The sequence below is a fragment of the Gekko japonicus genome, unplaced genomic scaffold (genome assembly GCF_001447785.1).
Source record: "Gekko japonicus isolate JY-2015 unplaced genomic scaffold, Gekko_japonicus_V1.1 scaffold131, whole genome shotgun sequence".
Classification (NCBI taxonomy): domain Eukaryota; kingdom Metazoa; phylum Chordata; class Lepidosauria; order Squamata; family Gekkonidae; genus Gekko; species Gekko japonicus.
In genome coordinates, this window is record NW_015167061.1 from 29453 (window position 1) to 39382 (window position 9930).

The window sequence follows — 9930 nt, forward strand, 5'->3', positions numbered from 1 at the left end:
TTGGTCCCCCCCCCCCCGTTGGCATTGTTTTGCATGATTTTCATCGGCTTCCATTTTGACTGTATGATTTTTCTTCCACATCTGATCCCTGTAATACTGTTGGTATGCACAAACATATAAAGATGCTTTTGCAGTGATCCCTTCATTTCATTTATCTTCAGGGCTCTAGTCGGGGGGGAGCTCTCAGGTATGGAGCTCCGGAAGAGAACCTCTAGGGGGTGGGGCGGTCACGTGGTGAAGCCCCGCCCCTTCTTTACCCCGCCCTCTGCTTCGATCCTCATTCCGTTTGGGAATGAGGATGAAGCAGGAGGGTAAGTAGCCGGGCCTTCTGACACACTTCCGGTGATGTCAGGGGGTGTGGCCTTCTGTCACTTCCGGTGATGTCAGGGGGCGTGGCATATGCAAATAAGTTATGCTAATGAGTTATGCTAATGAGCTCCGGCAGCTCTTTTTCTACAACAAGACCCCTGTATAGACTCATACACATGCAAAAGAAATGTTAATAGCAGATGGCATCGTTCTCTTAGCATTTAAAGCGGTTGCCTACCCCCGTAGTCCGGGCTCCTGCCAGGCTATTGGTGCTGGTGTGGACGATCCTGTCAGACCTCGGAAGCTCAGCAGGGTCAGACCACCAAGGTAGCCCAGGGTGGCTATGCAGAGGCAGGCAATGGCCAACCACCTCTGCTCCTCTCTGTCCTGACCTGGGTGGGCCAGGCTAGTCATTCAGTGGAAGTATGTTTTCTGGTGCAGAATGTGTCCTTCCCAGGTTTTCTTCCTTAGGACTGTTTGTGCAGGGGGGGGCAGTTGCTCAGAGCACAATTGGGACAGGTCTTGGACAGCTGTTATGCAACAGTGTTTTAATATTTCAGTTTACATTGCAGAGACATATTCTCCTTTCAGTAGTTGCCAGCATCATCTGTAGTCTTCATGGATACGACTCACGAGAGTTGAGCAAACAGCTCCCTCTAGCTGTGACTGCCAGCCAACGCAGGCAAAAGGTGGTATTAACAACACTGGAGGTTAATTTTAAATGGTGCTGTAGGTGCCCTGACCTGGGTACCCCAGGCAAGTCCGATCTTGTCAGATCTCGGAGGCTAAGCAGGGCCGGCCCGGGCTCCTATTTGGGTGGGAGACCTCCAAGGAATACCAGGGTCGTGACCAATGTTCCCCCTAAGCTGTGGAGTCTTATGAGCAAAAATTCTACTTTGTGAGCGACTGGCATTAAAGTGGTGAGCAAGCGATTTAGCTACTGCATAAATTAGTTTGCTCTGGAGCCCTCCTTCCTGTGCCAAGATGAAAATGTGTGAGCCGGAGGCTAAAAAACTGTGAGCTAGCTCACACTCACTCAGCTTAGAGGGAACACTGGTCGTGACGCACAAGCAGGCGGTGGCGATCCACCTCTGAAGGTCCCTTGCCCTCCAGCCCCAATAGGGGTCGCCAGAAGTCAGCTTGACTTATTGGCAAAAAAAAGCTTTTAAAATGGTGCTGAAGGTGAGGTTTCAGTGAAAGCCAAACTGTGTAAGGAATTATTAGGAAAAGAAGGGGTGGGTGGGGGGAGCCTGTATCGCAATGCCATTCCACCAATCTATACGGCAGCTGCGTTTGTAATACTGTGTATGATTTGAGTTGTCTCATCTCATTGTGTTTAGAAAAAAAGAAAATGTAGGGTGGAGACATGATAATTATTGGTAATATTATGAATCATAAGGAAAGGGCAGGCACAGGGTTTTTTTAGTCTTATAGGACCTCCAAGGAATACCAGGGTTGTGACGCAGAAGCCGACAGCGGCAAACCACCTCTGTTTATCTCTGGCTTTGACCTGGACGGCCCCGGCTAGCCCTATCTCGTCAGATCTCGGCATCTAAGCAGGCTCAGCCCTGGCAAGTATTTGGGTGGGAGACCTCCAAGGAATTCCAGCGTCATGACGCAGAAGCAGGCGATGGCAAGCCACCTCTGGACGTCCCTTGACTTCCAGCCCCACTAGGGGTCGCCAGACGCCAGCTTGACTTGATGGCAAAATATGGTGCTATAGGTGAGGTTTCAGTGGAAGCCAAACTGGGCAATACTACCTAGCAGTGGGAGCAGGAGACCCCCCTGTAAGCCCCGTTTGGTCCCAGATCAGCTTCCTCTAATCCAAGACTCCTTCTCTTTGACGGCACACTTTTATACTTATGAGGGGTGTCGGCGTCACACGTCTGATGTGCAAAACAGGGCAAATGGGAAAAGAGAGAGAATGTGCAAAACAGGGCAAATGGGAAAAGAGAGAGAAACAAGTCTGAGCTACAATGACCTGATGTTGGGAAATCCCTCTTTCTCCACACAGACAGTTCTGAGTGTCAGCTCTGCCCGGTCAACTGGACACAACTGAACAGAAAGTGCTTCTGGTTTTCTGTTCACCGTCTCCCCATATATATGTGTCGCGGCTCAGGTGGGGTGTCACCTAACGCTGCCACCACTCTGGTTTTAGGTTCCCTTGAGAAGGCCCAGAGTACCCCCCCAAGACCTTCAGACCTCCCTTTTGGCCAAATAATAGGCGTGAGGACCAGGCAGAGTACAACAAGGAAAAGGTTTATTTTATAGGTCAAACAACAAGGTGCAGAAATATAACAGTAAGTGGGTGAAAAGAAATCAAATGCCCTAACGCGTCTAAATATATACTGTCCCTAGCTCACTATCTGCAGTGGCCTTAGACTACCCACCCTTCCCTCAGGATGAGGGTCTCTCCCCTGCAGCAGCCTTCCTTCTGGCTCTGCCCTCTGGGAAGAAAGAACAACCTGCTCTGGCACCAGCCCTTTTGTTCCCCAGCCCTCTTCTTCCCTATTGGTCAATTTTGGCTCCAAAACCTCTCAGGGGCTTCTGGGAGTTGTAGGCCCATCCTCACCTACTGCTAGCCAGGCTCCCTGGGCCTAGTAAGCCTCTGGTGGCACAGCCCAGATCATGACAGTATGGCTAACTACTATTTCAATGTATCTGAGGAAGTGTGCCATGCACACGAAAGCTCATACTTTGAATAAAACTTTTTTGTTCTTAAAAGTGCAACTGGACTCAGACTTTGTTATCATTCCCTCTACCCCGTTTAAAGTGCATTCTACGCTCTGTTTAAAGTGCATTCTGTATTCCTACAAAGACAGAAAGGAAGACTACCCTTGAGCACTCTAACCTGGCACAGAACATGGTGCCAGGTTTTTACTGAGACAGAGTTGCTTAGATGTCAGGAGGTCAAAGAAGAGGTTTACAGTTGTGTGTGTGTGTGTTTAGGGTGGAATACAACACCTTAAAGAATTTAGCGTACAAACACAGGCTTAGAAGCCGTTATAAAAATCTCAATCTTACTCAACAGTGTGACTTTCAAGATATATGTAAAATTCAGCCCAATCTCATCATATCTCGGAAGCTAAGTAGGGCCAACTCCGACAAGTGCGTGGATGGGAGACTTCCAAGGAATGCCAGCTGTCAGGAGGTGGGGGCAGGCTTTATCCAGTGACCTCTGAATATCCTTCAGGACCCCAGTAGGGGGTCAGTCACCAAAGGTCGCCATGATTTCCAGGTGCACACGCACACCAAAAAGAAAAAAGAAAAAAAACAGGAAAAAAAGATACATGGCCCCGATCACATGGGCCAGATATTGCGGGGGGGGGGGGAGGGGCAGGGGGGGCTAATGTAGGGGGGGGAAGGCGTGGCTAATTGCCCCGGAGGAAACTAACGGTGGCTGCCCGAGCACACGTCCCTGTTGAGGTCCCATGGTTCGGGGGAAATGCCAATCAGACGGGTATCCTGCAGCGCGGCACAGAAGCCGTGCTGCGCGATCGCACTAGCAATCGCTCTTTGTGCGCATGCGCTGTTGGGCGCGGTTGCGCAACCTGCGGAGACGAACAGCGGCGGGCGCCGGATGCCACGTAAATCCACCGGGAACGCGATCAGATGCCTGCCCTTGGCCTGCGGTTTCCAGAAACTAGTACCTCGTAGGTACTAGTTTTTAACTCCGCACCTTCGGCGGGGAGCCACGGGTTCGCCACGGGAGCACTGCGCTTCCCAGATGTTGGGGTGAGATCGCACCCGGATAATCCGCGGGACTCCCGTGCCTCTCCCGCGGCAACTTTTCCGTGTGACCGGGGCCCATGTAAAATCCCTTAAGGGTCAGCAGTGTCATGGCTGGGTCCTTTGCTCAGAACTGCTGACTGGGGCTTGGGGATGCATATATATTGTTCTAGAATGAGTCTTCTGGTTTGGTGCAGATCCACTGTCGGTTGCTATCACACCACGTTGAACTGGGGGTTCTTTCGTTCATGTAGGCACAGAGGCCTTCACCCACAATTGGAAACCTGCAACACAATCACTCTAGAGTTAGAACCGGCAGTCTCTCGTGCTGCGCGCCAAAGCAAACAAGAGGCCTTTGAATGATGGGAAGACAAGATTCCCCCAACTGGTACTGCCTTCACATTTCAGGCATGCCCAGACCCTCATCATTTTTAAAAACCACTCTCGAAGAAGAAGAGATGGGATTTATACCCCGCCCTTCACTACTCAAAGGAGTTTGAGAGCAGCTTACACACTCCTTTCCCTTCCCCTCCCCACACCCTGTGAGGTGGGTGGGGCTGAGAGAGCTCTGACAGAAGCCGTCTTTTCGAAGAACAGCTGTGCCAGAACTATGGCTTGCCCAAGGTCATCCAGCAGGTGCAAGTGGAGGAGTGGGGAATCAAACCCGGTTCTCCCAGATTAGAGTCCGTGTACTTCACCACGACACCAGACTGGCTCTTGCAAAACAGAGCTTGACGTGTGGTCTCCTGAAATGAGTGGTGTTGCATCTGAGGAGAGAACTTTGTGAGCTCTTCAGTTCTTGTACGGGATCATAAAATCCCGTCTTTGCCACTGGGTATAAATGAAGGAAATAAATCGGCTCCCGTACGGCGTTTTCAGTGCACGCGCGAAGCGCACGCACGCCGCATGCACGTCAGCTGGATGTGACGTGATGACGCCGGGCACACTGGGGGCGGGGCCACAGCCATTTGAGAGGAAAACGTAGTTTCCCCCTCAAATGGCTGTGGCCCCGCCCCCAGCGTGCCCGGTGTCATCACGTCACCTCCGGCTGACGTGCACGCCGGGGTGGGGTTTCCCCGGGGCCCGATTCCGTGGTGGCGGAAATCGGGCCTCCAAAGCGGGGGGGAATCCGCCCCCCGGGGGGACCTGGCAGCCCTAGACAGAGAAGGCTTTGTTACACGACAACACCCCCCCCCCCAAATGCCCTGAGTCTCCTCACTCTGCCTTTCTGGGCCGTCCTAATTCATTCCAGCCATCTTCTGTCCAATCCTACACCTCTTGGCGTTTTAAACAATATGTATACCCGTTTCATCAGCACCAATAATTATAAAAAGGGCACCAGAATAAGCAGCTGACTAAACGTGCAACACACACCAAGACCACCACAAAAACAGCCAGAGGAAGTTTCCTAGAAGAGAGTCTCCTGGGAGTTAGCCTGGTAAAACACAAGCGCCCACCCCCCAAAGCAGCTGCCCAGCCTGCAGAGCAGGGGGGGTCCCCTATAATCTCAAAGAGCGGAAAGGCATTTGGAGGATCTTGCAACTGGAGAGTGAGCGCCACTCCAAAATGGCTGCCATGGGCTACTGGAACTGGGGGAAGGTTGCGAGCCAATCGGCTTTGTACAGTGGAGGCAGCTGTTTCTGATTGGATCCCCCTGGCAGAGGCAAAGGTGATACAGTTTGGCGTCTTCTGAAGCATCTCCTACTTCGGCCAGGTAGAGAAGAGCTAGAACTGGCTTCCTACTTTGGGGAAGAAGGAAGCGGGTGCCACTCTAGAAGAAGGGAATTGTATCAATCTGGGGGCCACTAGTGAAAAGGCCACTCCCAAGTGGGCCTCCTACGGGTGAGATATTCACAACAGAGCCTGAAATGGCAGAAGGTGCTCCTGAAAAGCACGCAATGAAAAAGCAAGCATGAAAGGCCAACAGGAGATACTCACCAGAGAGAGTAGTTCTCTCTCATGTTTAGAGACACAAAAGCAGCACATGAGAATGAGAAAGAGTTGGCAAAAAACAACAACATGCATTTCTAGAGAACCTTTTCCATGTTGACTGTCTCAAAGCTGCAGAAGATTCCACAACCAGGCTGATACAGTGTGCATGCTTGAAGAAACCCCGTCTCCCGGGGCTACACACTGGAATGGATTTCTTTCCATGAAGTTAAGTCTGCCATCCCTGGCCTCCTCTCAAATGCTTATCGGGGTCTGCTCTACAGGAACACTGTTTGGAAATCTCAGCTCTATCCAAAGATCTTCACTGATCCTAGCGATTTTAGATGCCAAGCCAACACTTTTTCAATCCAGGTTTAATTAGGGGGTGTAATCCTTTAGCCTGGGGTTCGTCTTTTGCTGTTTTGATGTCCCTGCCTTGCTTTTTTATTTATAATTTAAGAAGATTCTATTTGTGCAGTGCCTCGATGAGGTGGCATAATAAGTTAATCTAAGATCTGTTCATTGATTCTTTAATATTCTGATTATTTCATTACATGGAAACAAAAAGGTATTTCGCTATCTGCAAGAAAAATGCACGGTATCAGATCTCAGCTGTACTTTCAAGCAAGTAAATATCACCAATAATTTTTTTAACAATGTATTTGTAAATGTTCCTTTACTTGTGACCTAACCCCCCCCCCCAGCCTCAAGGTCCTGGCCTAGTGCTCAAAGGAGACTCACGTGTTGTTGAAGAGGGATCCATCGGCCCGTTTCCAGGGCTTTCCTACGTCTTCTTTACAGGCATCAAGCCAGAAATAAGTAGGAGGTTGAGAGCCAAAAACAAAGTCCTTAAAAAAAACCACACAATCTCCATCACCCACATTTAATCCGACAGATGAAGGAATTTTGTCCTCTGCTCCCCCTACTAACACATCCCAACTGGCTCTCTGTACATTGTCAAACACCCACTGTCAAATTTGAAAAGTCTGATGTCGTTACACCCATTTGTTATTTTAAGTGTTCGACAAGTCCATGAAAGGAAACCCACAACAACCTGGGGAGTTAGCAATTTAATCAGATGCTGAGGATCTTCTGTACTGAACGCTTGAAACCGTCAGACCTTTGATCTAGCAAGATGTCATATCAACCCTGACTGGCAATGGCTTTCCAGGGTCTCAGGCAGAGATCTTTCCCATCACACCTCCTGCCTGGTCTTTTTAACAGGAGATGCCACCAGGGATTGAACTTGGGACCTCCTGCATGCCAAGCAGAGGCTCTGCCACTGAGCCACTGCACCTCTTTACAGCTCTCCAGGGTCTCAGGCAGAGAGGTCTTTCACATCACCTCCTGCCTGGTCCTTGTAACAGGATAATGCCGGGGATTGAACCTGGGGCCTTCTGCATGCCAAGCAGAGGCTCTGAGCCACGGCCCCTCTTTACAGCTCTCCAGGGTCTCAGGCGGAGGTCTTTCCCATCACCTCCTGCCTGGTCCTTTTTAATTGGAGATGCCACCAGGGATTGAACCTGGGACCTTCTGCATGCTGAGCAGAGGCTCTGCCACTGAGCCACAGCCCCTCTTTACAGCTCTCCAGGGTCTCAGGCGGAGGTCTTTCCCATCACCTCCTGCCTGGTCCTTTTTAACTGGAGATGCCGGGGATTGAACCTGCAGCCTTCTACATGCCGAGCAGAGGCTCTGCCACTGAGCCACAGCCCCTCTTTACAGCTCTCCAGGGTCTCAGGCTGAGGTCGTTCCCATCACCTCCTGCCTGGTCCTTGTAACAGATGCCGGGGATTGAACCTGGGACACTCTGCATGCCGAGCAGATGCTCTGTCACCCAACCACAGTTTCCCCAATAGGAAAGGGAGAGGAATAAGAACTCTCTTTGCTGAAATTAAAGGTTGGGAAAAGGGGAGGCTGGTCTCTGGCATCTATCCAGTCCATTTATTGCCCCTCCCCATTCACGAGAGCACCCATGGCTTTTGTTTTCCAGTCTCTGAGGGCAGCCCAACACCCCAGCCTGGAAGGTTTAGGGAGAAGCATGGTGGCCGCCAGGCTTGAATCCTAACACTGCTCTATTTGGAAAGTGCTCCTGACCACTGAACAGGGTTTTCTAGAATGGCAGGGGTCCAGCAGGTCTTCTCCAACACAGGAGGACAGAGAGGGATGGATGACTCCCAATGCCAGGTGGGACTTTGGCAGAAGCCAAATCGTCCATTGGGGGGGGGGGGCTTGTTCTCTTTGTTTCTGCTCCACCTCCACTGGGGAAACAGAGCTGTGCCAGTTCCATGGCCTCAAAAGGAATCACAGGGACTTTATAGGGAATCGGATTCACTCGACAATACGTGTCCGGCCCTCTCACCCTTTCCTCCGGAGTATCCATGGCCACCAGGAAACCTCCCTGGGTAGAGCAATTGGTCTGGCTGGCGTCCCAAGTCTTCTCAGCACTAGAGAAAAAGTAGCACCGTCCACCATTTCTAATCCAGACTTGGGGGCAGGGACCGGTGTCCGAGGAGCCTGAAATGGTATCCGGCGGGCTAGGAGCGGCGGGCATCCGATGCAGCTTTGCTGGTGAATGAAATACAAGCATGTCATGCTGGACAGACATCCCCCAACACCTGCAGCTGGTGTTTGGGAGAAACTACCCTATTTCCATCTAAGCAGTGGACTACAGGAACACACACACACACACACACACACAAAGCTGCCTCAGACTGAATCAGTATTGTCTTCTCAAGGAGGCAGCAGTCCTCCAGGGTCTCCAGGAGGAGGAGAAGAAGATTGGATTATACTCTGCCCTCCACTTGGAGTCTCAGAGCAGTTTGCAGACTCCTTTCCCCTCCCCCTCCCCACAACAGACACCCCGTGAGGTTGGTGGGGCTGAGAGAGCTCTTTTCCCCCCCTTTTTTAATTTTAAAAATATGAAAAATTTACATTAAAAATAACTTCAACAATCCCCCGGGTTCCCCTCACCCCCCCATAATTAAAAAAAGGTTCATATAAGCTACTTTATAAAACAACAAGGACCTAACTGAATAAATTACTATAACTACACTCCACAGAACAGACTGTAGACCTAACAGAGAGAGCTCTTGACACAAACTGCTCTTTTTCAAGGACAGCTCTGAGAGAACTATGGCTTGCCCAAGGTCTTCTAGCAGCTGCATGTGGAGGAGTGGGGAATCCCAGATTAGAGTCCGCGCACTTCACCACTATACCACACTGGCTCTCTGAAGCCTTCTGTCTGGTCCTTTCAAAACTGGAGGTGCCGGGGATTGAACCTGGGACCTTCAGCATGCCAAGCAGAGGCTCTGCCACTGAGCCACAGCCCCTCCCCTAGAAAGGAGTCAAGCAAAACAATCTCCTGTGTGTCAACCCTCCCACCCTTAACCAGTAATTCCCAAAGAAAGTTTGCAGTGGACCTTTGCTCCATATGCTTATCTAATTCCCTTTTGAAGCCGTCCATGCTTGTAGCCGCCACCACCTCCTGTGGCCGTGAATTCCATGTGTTAATCACTCTTTGGGTGAAGAAGGACTTCCGTTCATCTGTTCTGACCCAACCGCTCAGCAATTTCATTGACTGCCCACGAGATCTTATATTGTGAGAAAGGGAGAAAAGTACCTCTTTCTCTACCTGCTCTATCCCATGCATAATCTTATAAACCTCGATCATGTCACCCCTCAGCCGTCGTTTCTCCAAGCTAAAGAGCCCCAAGTGCTTTAACCTTTCCTCATAGGGAAAGTGTTCCTTTTATCATTCTACTTGTCCTTCTCTGCACTTTTCCCAAAGCTATAATATCCTTTTTAAGGTGTGGTGACCAGAACTGTACACAGTATTGCAAATGAGGTTGCACCACTGATTTATATAGGGGCATTATGATATCGGATGATCTGTTTTCAATACCCTTCCTAATAAGCCCCAGCATAACATTGGCCTTTTTTATTGCAGTCACACACTGTCTCGAC

General features: G+C 50.4%; 1 protein-coding gene across 1 annotated transcript in view; it reads right to left on the minus strand.

Annotated features, from left to right (window-relative positions):
* Nucleotides 1–4101: 4101 nt before the first annotated feature.
* The window catches only part of LOC107111627 (C-type lectin domain family 2 member D-like), a 9206-nt gene continuing 3377 nt past the window's right edge, over nt 4102–9930 (minus strand). The window contains exons 3-5 of the mRNA XM_015412615.1: nt 8327–8532; nt 6709–6815; nt 4102–4322 (exon numbers count right to left, since the gene is read on the minus strand). Of these exons, the coding sequence (XP_015268101.1) occupies nt 4208–4322; nt 6709–6815; nt 8327–8518 (414 nt within the window). The 5' untranslated portion in view covers nt 8519–8532 and the 3' untranslated portion in view covers nt 4102–4207. The remainder of the gene's footprint in view (nt 4323–6708; nt 6816–8326; nt 8533–9930) is intronic.